Raw genomic sequence first — 24,292 nt, 5'->3', positions numbered from 1 at the left:
AATCAAGTGGGATTTATTCCAGAAATGCAAGGATGGTTCAATATTTGCAAATCAATGTGATACATAACATTAACAAGAGAAAGGATAAAAACTATATGATCATCTCAATAGATGCAGAAAAAGCACTGGACACAATTCAACATCCATTCATGATTAAAAACTCTCAACAAAGTGGTTTTAGAGGGAACATACTTCAACATAACAAGGGCCATATATGAAAAACATCATACTCAGTGGTGGAAAACCCAAGAGCTTTTTGTCTAAGATCAGGAACAAGACAAGCATTTCCATTCTCACCACTTTCATTCAACATAGTATTGGAAGTTCTAGCTGCAGCAATCAGACAAGAAAAAGAAATAAAAGGCATCCAGATTGGAAAGGAAAAGTAATTTGTAGCTGACATGATATTATATATAGAAAACGCTAAAGACTCCACTGAAAAATGTTAGAACTGATAAATGAATTCAATAGAGTTGCAGGATACAATATTAATATAAAGAAATATGTTGTATTTATATATGCTAATAACAAAGTAGCATAAAGAGAAATGAATAAAATAATCTCATTTACAATTACACCAAAACACCCCCCAGGAATAAATTTAATCAAGGAGGTGAAAAACCTACACTCTGAAAACTATAAGACATTGATGAAAGAAACTGAAGACAATGTAAACAAATGAAAAAATATACCATGCTCATGGATTAGAAGAATTAATATTGTTAAAATGTCCATATTACCCAAATCAATCTACAGATTCAATGCAATTCCTATCAAAATACTAATAGCATTTGTCACAGAAAAAGAACAAATAATCCTAAAATTCATATGGAACTACAAGACACCCCAAATAGCAAAAGCACTCTTGAGAAAAAAGCACAAAGCTGGAGGTATCACAACTCCAGATTTCAAGATATACTATCAAAACAGTATGATTTGACACAAAAATAGATACACAGATCAATGGAACAGGAGAGATAGCCCAGAAATAAACCCCCACTTATATGGTCAATTAATCTATGACAAAAGAGGCAAGAACACACATTAGGAAAATCACATTCTTTTAAACAAATGGTGTTGTGAAAACTGGAGAGCAACATCAAAAGAATGAAACTGGACCACTTTCTTAACTATATACAAAAATACATTCAAAATGGATTTAAGACCTAAATGTGAGACCAAACTCCTAAAAGAAAACATAGGTAGTAATCTCTTGGACACCAGCCTTAACAACATATTTATGGATATGTTTCCTTAGGTGAGGGAAAAAGCAAAAATAAATTATTCAGACTACACCAAAATAAAAAGCTTTTACACAATGAAGGAAACCATCAACAAAACAAAAAGGCAGCCTACTGAATGGAAGAAGATATTTGCAAATGATATATCTGATAAGGGGTTAATACCCAAGATGTATAAAGAACTTATGCAACTCAAAACAAACAAAAATCTGATTAAAAAATGCGCAGAGGACTTGAATATGTTTCAAAAAAGGACATAGAGATGGCCAACAGACGCAAGAAAAGATGCTCAACCTCACTAATCATCAGGGAAATGCAGATCAAACCACAGTGAGATATCAAGATATCACCTCACACAAATCAGAATGGCTAGTATCAAAAAGATAAGAAATAATAAGTGTTGGTGAGGACGTGGATGAAAGGGAACCTTTGGGCACAGCTGGTGGGAATCTATATTGGGTACAGCCGCTATGGCAAATAGTATGGAGGTTCCTCAACAAATTAAGGATAGAAATACCAAATGATCCAGTAATTCCCCAGCTAAGTATGTACCAAAGAAAACGAACACACTAATTCAAAAAGATATATGCACCCCTATGTTCACTGAAGCATTATTTACAATAGCCAAGATATGGAAGCTATCCAAGTGTCCATGAATAGATGAATGGACAAAGATATGGGGTACATATATACAAATGGAATATTAGTCAGCCATAAAAAAGAATAAGATCTTGCCATTTCTTTTTTTTTAAGATTTTTATTTATTTATTTGAGAGAGAGAATGAGAGATAGAGAGGCATGAGAGGGAAGAGGGTCAGAGGGAGAAGCAGACACCCCGCCGAGCAGGGAGCCTGATGTGGGACTCGATCCAGGGACTCCAGGACCATGACCTGAGCTGAAGGCAGTCGCTTAACCAACTGAGCCACCCAGGCGCCCAAGATCTTGCCATTTCTGACAACATAGATGCACCTAGAGGGTATTTAGTGAAATAATTAGAGAGAGACAAATACCATATGATTTCACTAATTTGGGTAATCTAAAAAACAAAACAAATAGAAATAGACTTATAAATACAGAGAACAAACTGGTGATTGCTAGAGGGGAGGTGGGTAGGGGGGAATGGATCAAATAGGTGAAAATATTGTAATAACATTGTAAAGGGACAGATAGTGACTACTCTTATCGTCGTGGTGAGTACTGAGTAATGTACAGACTGTCGAATCTCTATGTTGTACACCTGAAACTAATATAACATTTTATGTCAATTATACTTCAATAATAAAAACAAAAAAAGCTAAAAGAGCAAGCTCTTAACCTTTGAGAAAAGTTTTTTCTCAAAGACATAAAAGGTTTTGTACAGAAATGACCAGGTCCAATTTTTTTTCCAGCGACACTGGACATTAGACTCAAAAGGCTGCAGTAGCTGGTTAGATGTGAAAAGTGAAGAGTGAAAAATCAAAGACTACCTCAACTTTTAAAGCTGATGAGTAAGTCACAGGATTGTCATCAATAGAAACAGGAGAATTAGAAAGAGGAGCTGGTAGGGAAAGGGAAGAGATGAATTTCACTGTTGGCCATTGCAAGTTGAGATGCCAGGATGATGAAGGTGTAGAAATGTACACGGAACGTAAAAGTACTGAACTAATTGTTGGGGAACCAGTCAAGGCTGGAAAGGCAGATCTGGGAGCTGGTCTTAAAGATATACCAGAAGCCAAAGGATGAATGGAATTCCCAATGGGGAGAATATCTAAGAGAGAAGAGAGCGGAGAAGTACTGCAAAATGCGGACATCTAGAGGGCTGGAGGAAGAAGAAGAGCCATAAAGAGGCAGAAATAGATTCCAAGGAGGTAGGAGGAGAACTGGCAGAGAACCCAGAGCCAAAGGACAAGGACATGATGGTACCAGCCCGGGAGGGCAAAGACAACAGTGCCCAGGGGTACAGATCGGAAAGGAAAGGTCAGAGACAGGTGAAGTTTAGGAAGTCTATGGTGACTTAGAAAAATGCAGTGTTGGTGATACTTTAAGGATTAGATTTTGGGGGACGAAGTTTTTTCTTTTTTTAAACAAATGGGTTCGGTTAGAGAAGAAGATGTCCATCTCTTCAGTTCTGGGTTAACAGAGGCAGCAAGACAGGAGGCTCCTATCAACTTAATCAAATATGATGGCTTTGATAGGGGCCCAGTGTGGGCCCGCTAGAGGAAAAATCTTCACTCTTATAGGAGGTGGCTTGGAATTAGGGGTGGTGTATCACTGAATATGACCTTGAGCATCCTTCATGCCACTAAGTTAAGGATAGTCCTAGGGAATGGAAGCATTTGGGGAGATTTCCTCACCCCTTAGTCTCTGAAGGAAAGTTTAACATAAAACTGAGGAAAACAGTGAATACCCCTACCCCCATCTTTTTTTGCAAAAGGTCTGAACTTTTAAATCTTGCAGAAATGAAGCTCTATACCCATTAAATAACAGCTCCCCATTTCTCTCTCCTACCAGCTGTGAATACATTTTTATTCCTGCTAGAAAGGATTCTTACTATTAACCATCATTGTAGGACATCTTTTTAAAACATTTAACAAATGTTTTAAGTAAACAACCAATGTTTGTCTTTAAAGTAATCTAGTAACAAAGTGTATTTCTGTAACACCCCTTTTTAAAAAATATGTTTTATAGGGTGCCTGGGTGGCTCAGTTGGTTGAGAGACTGCCTTCGGCTCAGGTCATGATCCTGGAGTCCCTGGATTGAGTCCCGCATTTTGTTCCCTGCTCGGTGGGGAGTCTGCTTCACCCTCTGACCCTACCCCCTCGCATGTGCTCTCTCTCTCTCTCATGCTCGCTCTCTCAAATAAATAAATATTTTTAAAAAATGTTTTATAATGAAAAGAACATCAATTGATATTGCTTTATCTTTCTCTCAGATTATCTGACTATTAATGATCTTCTATGACTTCCCTTTTACCCTCCTCTATGAATAAAATATGAATGTAAAAGATTTGAGAGTCCTTTTTAAATCTGAGGGTTTGGAGGAGTTCCAACCAGGCTACTGTGCATGTTTGTGTTTAGAAGTCAGAGACCAAAAAAAAAAAAAAAAAAAATAGATGATAGAAAAGGATAGAAAGTGGCTTAATATATGAAATCCGTGTAGAGTAAGAGGTACAAAAACTGTGTGTGTGTGTGAGAGAGAGGGAGAGAAAGAGAGAGAGAAAGAAAAATAGGCAGAGTAGGCAGATGTACCCATATGAGCTTTTCATTTCCAGGGTTTGGGAAACTGAACTCAAGATTACATATATGAAATACAATACAGTTACATTTCTTGCTATGTCCCAACATACTAATTGATTTTATCTGTGCTCAAACAATCCTCTCTGATAAAAGCCTTTGCTAAAGATTACTTCTTTTCTTCATAAGATAAAGTCTCCTTTAATGAATGAAATCAATCATCTCCTTAGAGTTGTTCAAATAAGCATTCTTCCCACCCACCATCCCCAATGTAATGTAATGCCATATTCTGTTTGAAAGAGCCACTTCCCCTTACTTTAAACTGCATCATATATCCTGGCTGTATAATGAGTTCTCTGGAGGAGAGAGCATTGTGAGTCTTGTCCTTCTTTTTATTCGGCCAGTAGAGGTGGAAGGATGGATTGCCACAGAATCCCGCTGTCCTTACTGCATTAGGGTAAAAACTCCAGTTTTCTTCATGGGAAGTACCTTCTGTTAAGGTAAATTGGAAGCAATATGGCATGTTACTCTCTTGTTGGTTTATTGTTGAATTACTTAAATGTCTATGCTCTGCCTTTTTGCTTAGCCTTTAAAAATGATTTTTATGTAATTGGTATAATATATAAATCCAAGGTGATCAATCAAATTTAGAAAATATTACTAAATGTTCACATAATGATTACCCAAGTTAAAAACTGTAACTGCTAGTCTGGTTGACTTGCACCATTACAAAAATTTTGACACACTTTTAAAACAATGCAAAGTGCATCTCTGTGGTGCAGAAATTCCTAAAGAAACTAAAATTATTTTGGATATTGAAATTTCAAATTATATTTAGAGCTAGACATTTTGTCTTTAACAGAATTTATTAAATTCTCAGTCGACATTTCAACAAACAGTTAATATTGAAGATTTATAGACCACTGGGTAAAAGAATAGCTAATATTTGTTGAGCAGTGAATATGTGCTAGGTACTCTTCTGAATGCTTTTCATGTGGTAACTCATCTAAAGACATAAGCAGACAAAAGGCTCACAAAATTCTTACCATCATCAAAAGTGTCGACAAGTTGACTAGGATTGATTTCTGCTCCTCCAATCAGTATGTTGTCTAGTGCCCATTGTGCACGCTCCACTCCAGAGACCACGAGTCCATTGCTGATCACAAAAGGCTGCCACCAGCGAAGTCGAGTTGTGTTGGTGAGGGCGTCCTCAGGGAGGAGTATGTAGTCGTGTCTAACAGAGATGTATTTCTGGTAATCCATCTCATGGAGCAAAGTCCAAGTAATTCCTATCGTAACAAATACACCAACATAGTAACATATCTGGAAAAAGCTCCACAAAGCAACAGTAGACTGCAGCTACCATAAATAAGCTTCCCAAAGAAAGCTTCAATGAGGAAATGAGAGTTGATTTCATTGACTTTACTATAAGGGTTCACCACTGTTTCAAAAATCAGGCTGATGGTATGAGGGGAAGGGTAGTTAGAAATATTGGGCCAAAAATAAAAACACTGAAGTAAAAATTATATATTTTCTGTTCTTAAAATTTTGTTCTAGATTGCTATGTTCATTATTTTTCATAAATAATGAGATACATCCATGTTTTGCATGTTTCTGGACAGGAACTCCTAGTAATTTAACATTTTAATGTAGCTATTTTAATTCTAGGCAATTTTTATTTTGTTGGACTGATAAGTTTCCTTATCAGTTGATAAAAGTGTAGGTGGGATGTTTAAATTATTTAAGGAAACACTTTTGAATACCCTAAAATACTTTAAGTTCATCTATTTCTCTGCTAGTTATTCAAATGATACCTATCTGCTAAAACTGATCTCCTAAGGACTTCACGGTATTTTTGGTCTGGTTTCAGCTACTTCAAAATAATACAATCGAATTTTATTAAAATGTTTTTTGAAAGACTCATGAATTCAGGCTATCTTCTTTCACAATAAAATTTTCTTGCAGACTCATTGTTATTTATTGTTCACACAAAAGCTTTTAAAATGTTTTTAAAATGATCTTAACTTGGAAACCATATAAAATTTATTTCTTAATTATGTCATTGATAATCAAGCTTCAGTTACACGGATTTTTTTTCTTTTTTTTTTTAAAAGATTTTATTTATTTGACAGAGAGAGACACAGCGAGAGAGGGGACACAAGCAGGGGGAGTGGGAGAGGGAGAAGCAGGCTTCCCATGGAGCGGGGAGCCCGATGCGGGGCTCGATCCCAGGACCCTGGGATCATGACCTGAGCCGAAGGCAGACGCTTAACGACTGAGCCACCCAGGCGCCCCAGATTTTTTTCTTTATTCATAAAGCTTGGAGCTTATTTTTTGGTGCGATTTCTCTCTTATCCCCTCGTGGGTAGATTCTGTGGAACACACAGGTCTCATGTATGGAAGCGTAAACGTGACTAAGATCTGCAGCTTTCTCTTTGTGATTTTCACTATTCTCACTGCAAAGGAGGCAAAGCTTTGCAGAAACTTTATGGAGGGGCACTGGATGTAAACTGGGAATGTGCTCCAAGGTGTGGCTTTCACCCCTGAAACGTGCCTCCATCAGTAGAGTAGTCCAACAGCACGCCTTCCTTCCGGCAGATGGGCCGATGGCAGGAGGTCATGTTGTTTTCACTACCGATGCGTCCCCAGTACTGCAGGAATCTGAATGCAAACACATATCATTATCCATCAGAACAGTGAATTAGAACAAATAGTCTACTCAAGTCCCGGATAACAACTTCTGCCATAAATGTGTTCCTTACTTTAGGGCCAACTTGCGATGCTGTGCTAAAAATAACCAAAAACGACCTACTTGGCCCCTCTGAGATCCAGATCTTGAGTAATAGCTTGTCTCACAGTGGATCCCCCAAAATAGAGCGCGGTGTCCTCGGCAAGAATCCCACACTCGGTACAGGTACTTCCACCTTCTAAGGACATCCATAAATCGGGCTTGATTTCTTCACTATCAAAGCGTTCCTTCAGGAAAGTCTGGAAACAAGTAAGTGGGATGTGGTTAAAAGTAACAATTTCAGATAATAACTATGGAATAATTTAGACAACGTAGTTTCATCTTGGACTTGAAAAAATAGGGCTGATTTCAAATGCTTTTCCAAAGATATTAAGAAAAAAAAGCCAAGATATCTCTACAAATGTTCTTTTTCATCATATATTATGATCATGTAAAGTGATTAAATAATGTTCAGTCATTGGAATTTTAAGTCTAGAAAGAATCATAAAATAAAACAATTGCAAGTTGGCTATAGTAACCCTCCTATTTGTGAAGTTACTTAAGCATATAGTCTCCAAATATTTATTTATATTGTATATAAAAGTACAATTGTAATTTATTATCATATAATGAAACATGCATAAAAAATGAAAATTTAAAGGCATAAGATAAAATAAAACAGATGTTCTAGCACTTTTTTCCCTAACATTTTTCTATGGGTTGTTTTGTTTTCCCCCAGGAGTGTGTGCCCCCCCCACTTTGGGGACTGCTTTAAGCAACCAGGACCCTTTAGCTTCTAGGACAGTGTGAACTTAGAATGTCCATATGGTTAGTCAGGGACGTTTGAAACCAAAGCTTTTTGTATGAAGTCAAAAGAAAATCAACCTTGGAAGTCAGGTTTTACACGTTTATCAGGGTCAAGATTCAGAATGATGATGAGAAATACTCAAAATCTAGAATATGTTCCCCAGGTCTCCAGTTTATCCTAACTAACAATGACCAACAATCAGGAATAGTCTATTTTCCAAAGAGAGTAGATAAATAAAATATTAGGGTCTGTTATGGTTACATTTTATGCAAAATTATTTCATCCCCTCACATCATTGTAAACATCCTGATTTTTCTATTCATTTTGTCTATAATACTTTTGCACTGTGTTGAGGCATGATTCTTTTGTTTTTTGTTTCTTAAATGATAGAAATGATGTATCATGAAAACAATTTGTTACAGATGCAATTGCAGTAACTGTATACAGAAAAACTACTTTTTCATTTCTTTAGATGAGTTGTGTAGTTGGTATCTTACTGTGTAGTTAAAATGATTTAAAAGGACTCTCTTCAAACTCAGAACATAATCATCTTTATAGTTAAGGACATGTAGTCACGTGGCAGTCTTTCCTTATCTTACTGATATGAGCAAATAAATGTAATTTTTTTTTTTTTTAAGTAGGCTCCACGCCCAGCATGGAGCCCAATGCAGGGCTTGAACTCACAACCCTGAGATCAAGACCTGAACTGAGATCAAGAGTTGGATGCTTAACCGAATGACACACCTAGGCACCCCAACAAATAAATGCAATTTTAAAAATGAAGGTTTACACATAAGAACACAAGAGTCAGAAGACATGCACTGTTAACCATGTAAACTCTCATTAGAAAGGTCTGATCTGAGTTCATAATATAGACTTGTATAATTTCTTATCCAACTGAGGAATATTAACAAAATTTGAATGCTCATGAAACTAGATTTTTTTTTTTAGTTAATTCATTATCTATGGCTAGGTTTCTCATGTTATAATCTCATTTGATAACAAATAGACAACAGCTTCAGACACAAGTATTGCTCCAATGTTATTTTTTTAACTTATTAATTCCAAAGTTGTTGGTGTCTTATAGGAAAAAAAATGACAGGATAGGTTTGATTTACATTGTTTGCCACTTACATATTTGATTTCAGCCACCTGTGCTTTTTTGGCTTAGTCGTTTTTCTGTTATTGCAGTGACGAATGCACTGAATTTGTTCGTAGAAACAGAATGCATATATGGCAACTGTGTTGGGCAACTGTATTTACTTTGCACATTAAATAATGATGTAACAGCTAAAGTTTCCAAGAACAACCTCTCTATTCTTAATACCAGCCACGTTTCAGCAGTGCTCATCAGAACACTGAATTTTCTGAACAAAAATTCAGGTCATGATAATATTGTAATAATGTTGGATGGTGACATAATGGGGACTACACTTATCGTGGTGAGCACTGAGTAATGCACAGAATTTTCCAATCACTGTGTTGCATACCTGAAGCTAAAATAACATTGTATGTCAGTTATAATTCAATTAAAAAATGCAGGTACTGTTTAGTCATTTTTGAAAATTTGTTTCTTTGTGATAATGACTCTAGGTTATTTGCTTCATAACATTAGCATCTTCTTTCAAACAGTACATCTACTGAAAATGTGAAGAATTAATATTGATTTCAAATTAAGAGTCTGCTTTAAAAAAAAAGCAGAGTATTTATGTTCTTTAATTGACACAGTCTGGTTTACTTTATAAACTGATAAATTGTACCAGCCTTGATCCTAATATTTTTGTATCTAAGAAACCTAAGACATATTCTTTAGTTGCCATCCAAAGATTTATTTACTGGGGCCCCCAAAGAATGATGATATAAAGTATTAGTCTCACACAGTGTTTCTTCAGGCATGACCTGCAGTGGGGGTAAACGCTTCTTTTGGGGGCTTTAACATTACCTTCAGAGTGTGCGTCAAGTAGCAATTGGGCCCAGAGTATCCTGGATCACAGATGCACTGTTCCTTTAAACAATCTCCATGCCCTTTACAGTTGTCCAAGCATCCAGGGCCCAGGTAGAAATTATCGATTGCCCACTGCGTATCTGAGTACTTCTGATAGAACCTCAATCTTACTGGACTATTGACAACACAAAAGCAAAGGAGTGAGAACCAAAGTTAACTTTATTCAGGTCCATTTTCCTATGTGTACACATTCAGTGCTCAAGAGAAAAAAAAACACTTAAGACACTCTGGCAGGATGAAATGCATTAATAAAAAATGTTTTCTGACCACCATTATCTACTTCTAGTAATGGACCTTTAAAGCCAGTTTCATTTAAATTTTATGATCTGTGAGCAAACTTGTAAGACAAAATGAAAATACAGTGGAATCTCTATTTCAAGCAATAGGAACATTTTAAAACACAAATCTGTAACCATCAGAAATGAAGTTATTTATGAGCTGGAGTCCAGTGGTTGTGTTGCCATTTAGACCCATTAACTGCCATTTCTGAAACTGTACAGAAGGTGAGTACATCCTCTGACAGAGACTTGTCAGCATGCACATAGCCCTCAGGTGATTGGGAAGCAGCAACTTCTGAATCCCCAAAGATAATCAATATTCTCAGAACAAGTCTGCTAATTAGAAAACAATTTTGAAAGGGTTTTTTAAAGGGCAATTGCCCTGAGATTTTGATTTCATCATTGCTGTGTCTTCTGGGGAAAATATAAGCCTCATAATTAACCCTATATCAAAACATGCTGTACAGTTTTGGTGTAAAGAGTTCAAAGTACATGAGGAAACTTTCTGGGGTGATGTAAATGTTCTGTATCTTGGTTTATGGGGTGGTTACATGGGTTGCACGATTAAGATGTGTGCATCTTACTGAATGTAAGTTATACCTCATTATAAAAAAAAGAGAGAGAATTGGGAGGGGTAAAATGAAGCAATGATGTCGTGGTGGTTCCCCAGCATCCATTTCACCCCCTGTGAGTCATATGGATAATATAACTCCCCTAGCCACTGACTGAGTCAGGGATGGGCTTTCTTGAGCTAATTTGTACCAATGGGATGCGAGGAGGTAGTTGCTCTGAAAGAAAAGCAACTCTCTTTCTTTCCCACTGGACATAGGTAAGGATGCCTTCTGCTTCAGTTTTCTGCAAGTGTCTATGTTCATGAGGGCTGAGCATGACACCAATGTGTGGAGAGTGTGGCATGAGTCAGGGTCAAAGAGAAAGAAGTAACAATGTCCTTGAGGACATTTTTGAGCTTGTGAATCAACCCACGCTCGAGTCCACTTGTCTCTGGAGTTTTTCATTATAGCTATAATACATTTCATTTTTAATTGAGTCCATTTGAATTGGGTTTTCTGTTACTTGCAGCGGAAAGTATCCTGATCTAATTTCCTAGCACGTTAATTGATAAAGCCCTTTAGATTTGTTCCAGGAAACAGTGAGTGATCATGTAGTAAATGATATTTATGGCACACTGGAAAAGCCCAGTGCAAGTGCCTTATTTAAAGGCTCTATATGTTTTGGTCATATATCATAATTTTGTTTCATAAGAAGGTTTTGCATTTAGCCAGTGTATCTTTTTTCCTGATTTTACAGTTAAAGGCAAATCTTTTGGAATTGCTTTAAATTAACTCATCCACAGACTTCTCAGGGAACAGTTTAATCATCTTGGCTCACCACTGCTCCCAGCTAATGACTTTTCACTGCAGGTGCAGAACGTAATGCTTTGGTCAGAGAAGAAATGAAATCTACAAAGCACATTTGCACAGACAGCATGAAGAATTAGGATTTGTACAAATAGCATGACTGGTTGGGGTCTGCTCCTGGCTCCATCTATGGAGTGATAGGCAGTAATATGGAAAGCATGTGATGCATGGTGGACCACAGTCTACGAGATCCATGAGGAAGCATACACCTTTTCATGTGGCTCTAAGACTATCACTATTGGTCTGTCCCCATGTTCAGAGATTAAAACCTGGGAAATGGAAGGCCCTGCCAAGGCCCAAGTCTGAGGATTAAAACTTGAGGTCTCCATAAGGTAGCTCATCATGGAGGTCACCAATTAGAGAAACTTTAGAGTGAGGGGTAAGAGAGCATTCTACCCACAATTACACAGAATTTCAGGCTCAACAGGTGTCCCTAAAGAACTTCTGGATGCTTGGAACCCAGGCTTTAATTTTTTACTTACTTCCCCACTAAGCTTTCAGGGAGTGGGTAGGTGATCCTTTTCCACCCTTTGGTTGGAAAGAATACAGATGGCTGAGAAACACTTCCAGAGCATTTGGGGTCTGCAGGTAAGCACTGAGGGACCAGATAATTCCAGCTCACACCAAAGTCGGCAGAATACTGCACATGAATTTGATTCTGGGCAACTTTTTCAGATACTTTACATCCAACAGAGATCTAGTACACAGAAAAGAAAGATTGTTAAAGGATTAAAACCATATTACATGTTTCTGCTCCAAGGACTTGGCAACAAGAAAGTTGCTGATCACTTGATAGACGCTGCACCACATCCATCCTGTATTTTCAGGTTCATTATCTGTTCTGCTGATGGATGGGAGAGTTGATGTGGTTGCCCAAGGTGACAAATTATAGAAAGTGCCAAATATATTGTGCAGGGACTTTGGAGAGAAGCTGAAAGCTGTGCTTCTGCCATGGCTGGCTGATTGCCTTGGAAGGCCTGGGCCCACTCTTACAAATTGTTGTTTGTTGTGCTAATGGTCTGGCATTTTTATTTGGCAGAATGCTCGACCAAGAAGGATTGCTAACAGCTTTTCCAAGTTTACTATTTTGTTGTACAATTTATGACTCTCCATAAATCACTTTCAACTACAAGTAAGATGCAATGAAGTGATAACAGAAGGTACTTTTAATAAGGCACAATACCCTGTTGACGCAGATAGGTATCCTGCAACATTTGTTGTTAATACACTGGGAGTGAGGTACACAATAAACTGGTTGACATAAAATAAATTGGTTGACATAAAATCTTGGCCAAAACTGATGCTGGCATTAATGCTAATCATGCCTTTGTTTTCTAGAATTTTCTTTCTCTAGAAACATTAAAATGCTCTTGTAAAAAAAAAAAAGTAGTTATAACCATAATAGCTTTAAGCTTCTCTTATAGGAAGAAACTGGCTAAGTCATATGATGATTTAGACTCTGGGAACTGAAATCAGTATCCTACATTTTTATTGTCACTATTTTGATTTATCAGCATTTAATCTTGAGTAGAAACACATTTATGAAAGTTTTACCTTGGCATAGTTCAGAAGTAAAATCATCTTAATCACTTTTAATCATTAAGTTATATATAGTTGAGATGAACATTACCAAAACATTACATTTTTCAAAATATAGTTTAAGTCAATGAAACGTTGTATGATCTTTGTCTCTACAAATTCTTTTTTCATTTTTATATTGCTAGTGGATGGTTACTTATGTAACCATAACAATTTCACCTTGAACTGCATGATCCAGCCTTCCGTGGGAGTCAGGTCATGGGTCACGGCGTACACTTCTCTTCCATCATGGCTACCGCAAATCATGACGCCATCAGGGGAGTCACAGAACCTTTCTACCGTGCAATCATCATGGAATAGCCAATGCTCATTCACTTAAATGAACAAAAATTTTACGACAAATTTATAGCAAAATTACTTGAAGCAAATTTTCACTTTAAGCAAGATCTCGTACTATTTTCAGTAGAAATCTCTCTTTCATTACACATAATCCACAGGCAAAACACTAACGTAAGCATATCATTTTAGGAACATGGATACTAGGAGGTTGAGATATACCTCCTATCCAAAATTGGTAAGTCTACATTTAGAAAAAAAGTGCATTGTATGTGTTATAAATGAAAAGCAAAGGGACTTGTATATCAATTCTTTTTTTTTAAGTTATTTTTTTTTTTAGTAATCTCTACACCCAGTGTGGGGCTCAAGCTTATGACCCCAAGATCAAGAGTCACGTGCTCTTCTGACTGAGCCAGCCAGGTGCCCCTATACCAATTCTTTTCTTTTTTTAAAAAAATATTTTATGTCTTTATTTGACAGAGAGAGACACAGCGAGAGAGGGAACACAAGCAGGGGGAGTGGGAGAGGGAGAAGCAGGCTTCCCGCTGAGCAGGGAGCCCGATGTGGGGCTTGATCCCAGGACCTGAGGATCATGACCTGAGCTGAAGGCAGACGCTTAACGACTGAGCCCCCCAGGCGCCCCTATACCAATTCTTTTCTTATAGACATTTAACTTTTAGGGAGGACTTAAAGGACAAAGAGTTTTTAGTAATATGATAGGGAAGTGAGTTAGCTATTTGTACTGAAATTCTGGTAGTGTCATCTGGGTAATTAAACAAATTATAATAGTCAAACTCCTAGATCCAGAGAGTAGAATAGCAGTTACCTGGGGCTGGGGAGAGGGAGAAATGTCAGTCAAAGGGTATGTATGAAGTTTCAGGAATACAGGGCAATAAGTTCCAGAAATGTACTGTACGACAGAGGGCCTATAGTTACCAATACTGTATTGTATACTTAAAAATTTGCTAAGAAGCTTAAAAAAATGTGGAGGGGGGGGCCTGTGTGAGGAAACCTTAGGAGGTGATTAATCAATTTATGACCTTGATTGTGGTGATGGTTTCATGGGTGTATACTTATCTCCAAACTCATCAAGTTGTATACATTAAAATCAACAGCTTTTTGTATGTCAATTATAACTCAACTAAGTGACTAAAAACAGGCTTGTAAGAGTCGAAGGAAAACACAGGCAGCAAGACTATGACCTGATTAGCACAGAGTACGTCCTATCATCTCTCCTCCTGTTTCTCAATCACACACATATGCATCTACACACACACACACACACACACACACACGTCGCCCACAATGTCCTTTCTTTTCTGAAACAAGTATTTTTAACATTATGATTTTATTCCAGAAAGTTTAGGAATGGAACACATCCATAAGTTGCATCAAATTCACAATATACTCTGGTTTTATAGGTCTCTGTCTCTGAAAGTTTCCTGGTTAGCTCTAGCATTTACGATGGAGATGAATGGGTATGATGGGAGGCTTGGGGCCACTGTGCTAGTCACAGAGCTATATGGTGTCAGAGGGGTCAGAGGAGAGACCAAACAATGTAACTGAAACTCAGCCTTCACCTATGTTGTGTCCTTTGGAGTTCGTCTGAGCATTAACCTATGTCACAGAACAAGCAGTTTATGTCTGGGTTCAAATGGCTAACAATCCCATTGCCATTATGTGTTAATTCTCATTCCAAATCCCATCCTAATTCATGGGATTTGGAGCTACATTTAATCCTGCATCTAGTACTCAAAAGTCAAAGTGCACAGAAACTTGAATTCCATTAAGCATACCCCATACCAGTTTATTCTGGGGCACATATTTTATTTTATGCTAGAACTCTGAATCCTGATGAAAGCAGGTTTACCTTAATCAACTACCTCATCAATCTCTTCTGAAATATCAGAAACTACTTCTGTAAGTAGATATTATAGTGTCTAGAAAACCAGTGTTACAATTCTTCAATTGTATATCACCAATCAAGCCTAAAGTAAAAACGGGTATTTTAGGTACTTGAAAAAATAATCTGTATTTACTTTTTATTTTTTTTAAAGATTTTATTTATTTATTCAAAAGAGACAGAGATAGTGAGAGCAGGAACACAAGCAGCGGGAGTAGGAGAGGGAGAAGCAGCCTTCCCGTGGAGCAGGGAGCCCGATGTGGGGCTCGATCCCATGACCCTGGGATCATGACCTGAGCCGAAGGCAGATGCTTAACAACCCCTAATCTATATTTGCTTTTATTCATATAGCAGCAGTGCTTCAATTATTCTCTGACCCGAAACTCACTTATGTAAATTGTTACACGGGGAAAAAATAAATTAATAATTTAGCCAAGATCTGAACCAGATCTGTGTGAGTCAATCTCCTTAATAACCTTCATCAGAGAACGATTTTCAGATAACTCTTTCAGATAACACTTGCAGTGTTGGTAGGAGCTGTATAATTAAACATCACTACTTTGCCTAAGGATACCATGTTTTATGTAGTATAACCAAGGATGTGGCATGATAAAGCCACAAACTTGACATAAGACACCACTTTAAAAAAGGAGACAAGAATAGTTTCATTGAAATGAAACAAAAACAAGACATTACAAATGAGCACAGAATGCAGAGATCTTTTCTGGTTCACCAGAATCACTGCTCTACTTCTAGAGAAAATGAAGAGTAACCAGCAAGACCTTTAGACACTCTCGAAAACATGAAATGCCATCCCAAAGGCATCTGACGTGTAGCAAAACAAGACACTTGTCTTTGGATATGCAAACAAACGTCCAGGAAATGTTGGCTTTCTACCCAAAGGAGAAAATATAGGAAACACAGAAATGAAGAGTTTCTAAAAAAAATGGTCTCATTACAAAATGCTATTTATTACAACATTCTTGCTGCTTGAATGAAAGAAAAGATGTAGTCAAAACATAAATCAGGAAGTTTGAGAGAAACAAAAGGGTGAAAGCATTTTCACGGTCTCTATACCATTTGAGAATCTGTAAGAGGCTCCACATTCTACTTCTTTGAGAAGACCTAAATCTACACTACATTTCTGCTGGATTTTTATTTAGCGTTAGGGAAAAATGTACCTGCAGTTTTATCCTCCATAAACATGTCGAAGGCAATTCTCCCAACAGGGCCGGCGTCTGCAGGGGAACGCTCGTGCTGGGGCACAGGGGCACTGCTGAAAGTGTCCAGCATGACGGTCCTCTGGTCAGCAGAGCCCGAGATGAGGACATTGTCGATGGCCCAGTCATTCTGATCCAGGCCATCATGTCTTGGCTGCCACCAGCGGAAGCGAGTAGCAATCTCTTTAGCATCAGGAGGGAGAAGGATATTCACAAATCTGTGAGAAAATGATGGGGGCGTGTGGGGGAAGAAATCGTGTCAAATATGTCATGTGAGTAAAAGATTTACAACAAGAGGTAAGATGTTACAAGTCACGTGGTGGGTGGAGGGAGGACATGAGATAACATTTAAAAATTTTTATTTTTTTTAATTTAATTTATTTTATTTTTTTTAAAGATTTTATTTATTTATTTGAGAGAGAGAGCATGAGAGACGAGAGCATGAGAGGGAAGATGGTCAGAGGGAGAAGCAGACTCCCTGCTGAGCAGGGAGCCCGATGCGGGACTCGATCCCGGGACTCTAGGATCATGACCTGAGCAGAAGGCAGTCGCTGAACCAACTGAGCCACCCAGGCGCCCAACATTTAAAAAATTTTAAATTTATTTAAAAAATTGATTAATTTTAATTTTTAAAATTTAAAAATTTTAACTTTTAAAAACCACGACAAACTGGTTTGGGTTTATGAAGGTTCAGGAGTCCCTAAATTGGGAAACAGAATGTGAACAAATTCAAGAATTGTGGAACTACCTATTTATTCTAACTGTCCCTGGCAGACCTTAAAGGGACTTTGCAATTTTCTGCTTGCCCAGGGGCATCTCTGGATTTGTAGGCCCAGGGATATGCACTTTGGTGGACATAAGCCAAGACTAAATTTTTTTTTTCTGTCTCCTATGGGTTGGTTTCATCTCTTCCTTCCCTTGGCACCTCGATTTCATTCTACTTCCATGAGTATCAGCAATTTGCTTAGAATTTAGACACTGGATTGTGGCAGGACATTTGGGCTCTCAGCCTGAGGGTACCAGGTTTTTTGTGATTACTTTATCAGTTGCTCGTAGTTTGACACTGACTTTGTCTTTATGTTTTATTGAAAACATTATACTAAGAAATGCTGAGTAAGAACCATGGGCTAAGAAGCCCAGCATGCTGTCCCCAACCCAGTCACTAAGAATAGACATGGACAAACCTGACTCCATGCTCCAATATGAATCATAACAAGTTAGACATGAGGTCTAAAATACCCCTTGATTGCAATTATGCATTTAAAGCCCAAGAATGTATCAGACCCTTTTGAACTTGTATTCACAACCATGAAGTTGGCTGGGGAAAATAATTTCCTGTGGTTTAATCTCCTTTGCCTAAATTCCCATCTTTTTATCCATGCTAATCTACCTTCCTTTACTTTTAAAGGCTGCCTCTTAGAGTTAGTGTGCCAAGACAGGGCCAGTAAGCCCAAATACATCCTGTGAAGAATCCTTACATTGAGGACATTGATGGTGGCTCCTTCAGTTTTTGTCTTTCACATTGAAAAGGGTTCGTTATTTCAGCTTTATTTACATAGTATCTCCTTGTTGATTTTATTTTTCCTTCCTCTTTTCTCTTTTATGTCGTTCTTGAGGTAGATTCCAGAATAGTAGGCCATATTCCAGATGGGGACCAATCAAGATCCATTCAAATTGAGGATGTTTTGGTTAGATTTTCAGTACTTGAATTTTAAATACTTTATGGACTATGTCCATATTTTGTGTAGCCTAAGACCAAGATGCATTTTGTGTACCAAAGGGTACACAAGGAAAGTGTAGACTGTGAATGGCACTCTGGAGACCATCAATGCTTAGGCAAATAATCTTTTCCAAAGTTTATTTTCCCATGCATTTCAGTTTTGAAGTTCATCTGCACCTCTCCTTGCTCCCTTTTTGTATGCTCACCTTGTACGATTATCAGCATTGATTTGGCATGTTTAACATTTTAAAGTATATCAAATAATATCAGAAATCTATCTGCTCCTGGAAGGGCATACAATAGACTTCTTTACCCAAAGCAATGATCTTTATCTTTTCTTTTCTTTCTTATTTCTAAATTAGTTTCCTTTCTCTGATAAATCCTTGACCACATTTTATAAACCTTTGGAGTGGAAATTTATCTAACTAAGGCTGTTGAAAGTTTAAATAAATTATGACCACTGTTCCTACTTTGGTCAATTTGTTTCTCCCTGAGAGAACTAAAGCAGATCAGACAGTTATGCTTATATCCTAACTCAACTTCCTTTTCTCTGTATACTATGCTAAATGTTCAGGAACTCATACCTGAGAGTCTTTATAACTTTCTCCATAAAGACTAAGGAAATGGTTTACTTGGCTTATCTATTATCTTCTACTAATAGATGAGCACGGTTTTTGCACTATTAATGCTGTGTTCTTCTTAGCTTCTTTGGATTCCTTTACTGGTGTCCAACTTTAATGCAAGTGCAGGATTTAAAATGTTTGCTTGTGGCTGGCATTTCCTCAACTGCCATTTCCCCCTTCTTCCTTCATAATAGGAGCCCATCTTTTTAGCGAGGTGAACAGTCACCCAGAATAAAGACGGTATGTCCAGACTCCCCTGCATCTGGGTGTGTTTCTGTGGCTAAGTTCTGGTTACTGGAATGTGAATGGAAATAGGGGCAACCATTAGGAAGTGTCCTTAAAGAGAGACAGCATGTCCCTCTTGCCCATCCTCCCTTCTGCCAGTGCGAATGTGGAGGAGCTAGAGTTGCCCTTTTGGACCACGAGATAGAGGTCATGTGTTGAATGTGGCGAAAGTATTAGGTAGAAGGGAGCTGGGTCTCTGGTGCTTGTGGAGCTGCTGTAGCAGCCCTGGGCTACTTTCTTCTGGATCTAATTTATACTGAGAGAAAAAAACCTTTTGTTTAAGTTACTTGGGGCTTTCTGTCATTCACAACTGAACCTCTTCTTAACAGATATCTTGAATTTAAATGACAATCTACAAGATTCTTTCATTGTTTTTCTTTTACCTGATTTTTAGCCTGTACCTGGTTTGCCATGTATGGAGGGATTATCTGTGTTTTGTCTTCCTTTTTGGGTGCTTTTAATTATTCTGTTTCTTGGCTAGGCTGTATTCATTCCTCCCTTCCCCTCCCCTCCCCTCCCCTCTGCTCTCTCCTCTCCTCCAAACTTCTTCTTTCTCTCTCTTACCTTCTTCTCTCTTCTCCTCCTTCCACTTTAATAAATATGCTCTTTTACTTTTTTAGATCTTTTTTAACTTTTCTCATTGGTCACATTGATTGCTTTTTGCCCTTTGAGAATGTATGTATTTTATTTATTTATTTATTTATTAAAGATTTTATTTCTTTATTTGAGATAGAGAGATACAGAGAGAGAGAGAGAGAGCGCAGGGGAGCAGGGGGAAGGGCAGAGGGAGAGGGAGAAGCAGACTTCTTGCTGAGCAGGGAGTCCTATTCAGGATTCAATCACGACCTGAGCCAAAGGTAGACACTTAATGGACTGAGCCACCTAGGCGCCCCCATTTATTCACTTCTAAAAATTTTCTTTAAATATTTTTAAATTGTAGTAAAATATACATAACACTTAAATTTTTTTCCAGGTGTGTTTATAAGATATTGATTTGACAAGTCTATATGTTATGCTAAACTTCCCATTTTAAGTGTATAGTTCAGTGGCAGAGAATATATATATTTTAAAGAGTTTTTTTTAAAGATTTTTAAAAATTTATTTATTTGACAGAGAGAGAGAGAGAGAGAGGGAGAGAGCACAAGTAGGTAGAGTGACAGGCAGATGGAGAGGGAGAAGCAGGCTCTCCTCTGAGCAGGGAGCTGGACATGGAGCTCGGTCCCAAGACCCCAGGATCATGACCTGAGCCAAAGGCAGCCGCTTAACCGACTGAGCCACCCAGGTGCCTGCCCCGAGAATATATATTCTAAATGACTTAAACATTGTGTTTAATAAACCCATTGTGAGGGTTTTTTTTTTAATTTTAAAATGATTTTATTTATTTATTTATTTGATAGAGACACAGCGAGAGAGGGAACACAAGCAGGGGGAGTGGGAGAGGGAGAGGCAGGCTTCCCGTGGAGCAGGGAGGCCGATGCGGGGCTCGATCCCAGGACCCTGGGATCATGACCTGAGCCGAAGGCAGATACTTAACGACTGAGCCACCCAGGCGCCCCTAGGGGTTTTTCAAATAAGTAATTAAAAAATAGACTCTAGGTATTTCCAAGTCCTCAATTCTCTAAAATGGAGGGAACACTATATAAACCTTATATAAATAAATGAATGACTGAATAAATAAATATATTGTCTTCCTGTTTCTATTTTCCCAAAATGTCATTGAAATTAATTACCATATATTCATTAATTCACATGGGTTTTTGCACTGGGTCTATTCATGACTGGCATTGTGATAACATATTTTATCTTATTCTGGAATTTAAAAAGTAGTTGTTCTTAAAATAAAAACCCAAACCAGTTTGTTTATCCAGCTCAGAAATCTTATCTTTATGTCAGTGTCAGAAGAATCTCTACCAGGGGGGATGGTTCCAGGTCCCCTGCAGTCCCCGTGACTAAAGCTGACAGACCTCATCAAGCATCTTTGCTCAACGTACTCATTATTGAAGATAAAATAGAATACAAACCCAGGTTTACTGTATTGATCATAGAAAATTTCCATTAGCAGGTTCCAGGTAATGCCTCCATTGACAGAATATTCCAGGAGAACACCTTGGTTACGGTTGTTCGGTGTAATCAGGCATCCGTACATGAAGTAAAATTGGATAAACTCGGCATTAGTGAGGTTCAGATCCACGGTGACTAGCAGTCGACTGCAACCCTAAGGGAGAAAAGCAGAATCCAGCAAAAGAGTGATAAAGAATTGTAATTGCAGGTTAAAGGTTTTCTCTGGCTTCTGTCTTTTTATATTTCTTTTGTAATACAAGTCCCACGGTATTGTAATACTGGTGTTTCTATCATCTTTCCCGTTACCCTAGCTCCCAGCATGGCTTCTAGCACATAGTAGGTACTCACCAAATATTTGCTAAACTTTGAAATTTCATTGTTAGAACTTAACAAAGGACGATGTATTCTAAGGGGATTCTCTTTTGTTTTCTTATGAGCAATATGAGAGCTGAAATTAAAGTAACTGTTCTGTTTTATTAAACTATTTCCAGTTATTCACAGGTATTTTTAGATTTTTTAAAAGGTAATAGCTATTAATAAAATAGCATGTTGAGATAACTATTTTAATATGAAATTTAAAAATGACTACATCTAAGGATTTCATACAATTTAATTATTAATTAGAGATAATAGTTGTAATGATTTTTATTTAAATGCTCATAGCTGATTTTAGTGTCATCTATATTAATTTATTAGTGTAGATAGGCAGATAATTCTTAGTTGAACATAGGCAGAAAACTAGGCCTCTTGGAGTTCTAGCTAAGCTACAAAGGGTATTGTAAACATGCATTCTTAGCGTTGAGGATTATAGGAATCCTATATTGTTACTATCAGCTAAAACACTGAATATAAATAATACACTTTATTGGCACAAATGCAAATTCTAAGATTGGGAATGGTAGGGAAATAAAGACCTGACAATGAATTTGTAATTTTTAAAAATTAAATTGCTTATGAAGGGTACTTAATTATGGTATTGAAGGAGTTTAAACACATCTTTAGTAGCAATTAGAAGGACCATAAAATTTCTCAAAGAAATTTTTTCTTTTTTTTTTTTAAGATTTTATTATTTCCGAGAAAGAGAGAGAGAGAGAAGCAGAGAGAGAGAGAAGCAGACGGAGAGGGAGAAGCAGACTGCCTGCTGAGCAGAGAGCCTAATGCTGGGCTCAATCCCAAGACCCTGAGATCATGACTTGAGCTGAAGGCAGATGCTTATCTGACTGATCCACCCAGGTGCCCCATCAAAGAAATTTTCTAACATTGCTGTTGTCATTCACAAAATAATTTGCTATAAATAAAAATGTCTAGTTATTACTGACAATTATTCTTTCTTTGATAATTTAGAGAAAGAAGTAAGTGTTGTTAATAAATTCAGGGAACACTGAAGCTCATTTTCCTGATTTTTGGCTCCTTAAATCCCAAATCTGTTGCAAGCTCAAGAGTTTTCAATTAGAGCATCATCCAGATGGAAGACCCCTGCACACTGTGCAAGCCCTCTCTCCCAGGATGAAAATTCACTTAAGTCCTTTTTTAATGTGTACGTACATATGCCTTGTGCTGACACTACCTTGCATAATTAAATGGTCTCGACTGATTTGTGATGGGGAAAATGTTGGAAATAATTAGTATTTTCTGATTTGTATAAAGTTGGAAGTTTGCATCAGGGTTGTGCATTTAGAGTATCTAATTCTGTATCTTGATTTGCCAATAAGGGAGACTCAACTCTTTTGGGGGAACCTCAGAGGATGCAGAAATGAATAACCAGTAGCCAAATACTCACCCCGCTGAAGTGGAGAGCCATTCCCGAAGCCACAGCGCCACACACGGTACTTAGTTTCCCTCCGTTCACAGTCAACCAGTTCTGGTTGGATGGAGCTCTATTGAAGTTGTCTTTGAGTTGGGTTGGAAGGGAGATCTCGGGCTCTTCACAGTATAGGCCACCCCACTGCTCGTCACAGCTGGGTACGGAGAAAAGAAAGGAAAAGTCAACATGAAAAAAACCTCCACAATTGTGTTCTCAGGTTAGTGAAGACAGCTGCTATTCCTAGTCCAGGATGATGAAAGCTTACTTAGCTTCACAGAGCTTTCCAGAATTCATCTGCTTTTCTTTTTCTTTTTTCAAAGATTTTATTTATTTATTTGACAGAGAGAGACACAGCAAGAGAGGGAACAGCAGGCTCCCCACGGAGCAGGGAGCCTGATGCAGGGCTTGATCCCAGGACCCTGGGATCATGACCTGAGCTGAAGGCAGACGCTTAACGACTGAGCCACCCAGGTGCCCCATTCATCTGCTTTTCTTAAGTGTGCTTTAGGTTAGAAATAATCTGTGAATTAGCTGCCTCTAGGCATTCCTAAAGTAGTGACTTGGTCTTACAGGGAAAGAAGCAACTTCAAAGAATTTACTAGAGCCCTGTCTCTACGTGACATAGCTCTAGAAAGCTGATAAGAAATTGTGGCTGCCAAACTGAACTGGTAGGTCCTAATAACTCAGGAAATTGGTCTTTTTAAAGAGGCTTTGGGTCAGTTAGGAATCCAAGATTCCATGTTCCAAACCGCAGTGGGTACTTTGGGTAGCATCTGCGATCTCTGACTGAAGGACCGACCTCCGTGTTCAATGCGGGAGGAAATATGAATGTAGGACTGGAGACTCTGGGGTCTCAGAGGTCATTCTGGATATGGGCTAGAATCATTAACCACAGGAAAGGCCTCCCAGGTGTGCGGAGATTAGCGGAGAAGGCAGTATGAATTCTCTATCAGCACCCTCATTCATACTATCCTACCAAATAGCAAAATATTTGAAAATAAAGCACAAAGACCTGTAGTACACAAGATACGTGCAGGCATGCACGCACGCGCATGCACACACACACACACACACACACACACACACACACACACTTTATTTAGATCCTTCC

The 24,292-nt window shown here is 38.0% G+C and overlaps 1 protein-coding gene across 5 annotated transcripts in view; it reads right to left on the bottom strand.

The window, feature by feature from the left end:
* Positions 1–24,292, bottom strand: part of RELN (reelin) — a 494,784-nt gene that overhangs the window by 18,853 nt on the left and 451,639 nt on the right. For all 5 annotated transcript variants that reach the window (XM_028118604.2, XM_028118612.2, XM_088018691.1 and 2 more), the window contains 10 exons: positions 23,158–23,335; positions 21,338–21,531; positions 16,650–16,906; positions 13,449–13,603; positions 12,173–12,387; positions 9,932–10,109; positions 7,266–7,441; positions 7,008–7,114; positions 5,500–5,742; positions 4,770–4,945 (listed from right to left, as the gene is read on the bottom strand). In XM_028118604.2, coding sequence (XP_027974405.2) covers positions 4,770–4,945; positions 5,500–5,742; positions 7,008–7,114; positions 7,266–7,441; positions 9,932–10,109; positions 12,173–12,387; positions 13,449–13,603; positions 16,650–16,906; positions 21,338–21,531; positions 23,158–23,335 — 1,879 coding nt within the window. The remainder of the gene's footprint in view (positions 1–4,769; positions 4,946–5,499; positions 5,743–7,007; positions 7,115–7,265; positions 7,442–9,931; positions 10,110–12,172; positions 12,388–13,448; positions 13,604–16,649; positions 16,907–21,337; positions 21,532–23,157; positions 23,336–24,292) is intronic.

The sequence above is a fragment of the Eumetopias jubatus genome, unplaced genomic scaffold, assembly GCF_037043125.1.
Source record: "Eumetopias jubatus isolate StellerSeaLion01/CBP00866 unplaced genomic scaffold, mEumJub1_p1.0 scaffold_14, whole genome shotgun sequence".
In the NCBI taxonomy this organism is placed as follows: domain Eukaryota; kingdom Metazoa; phylum Chordata; class Mammalia; order Carnivora; family Otariidae; genus Eumetopias; species Eumetopias jubatus.
Note: the sequence above shows the minus strand (reverse complement) of the source record. Positions and strands in the feature narration are given on the sequence as shown.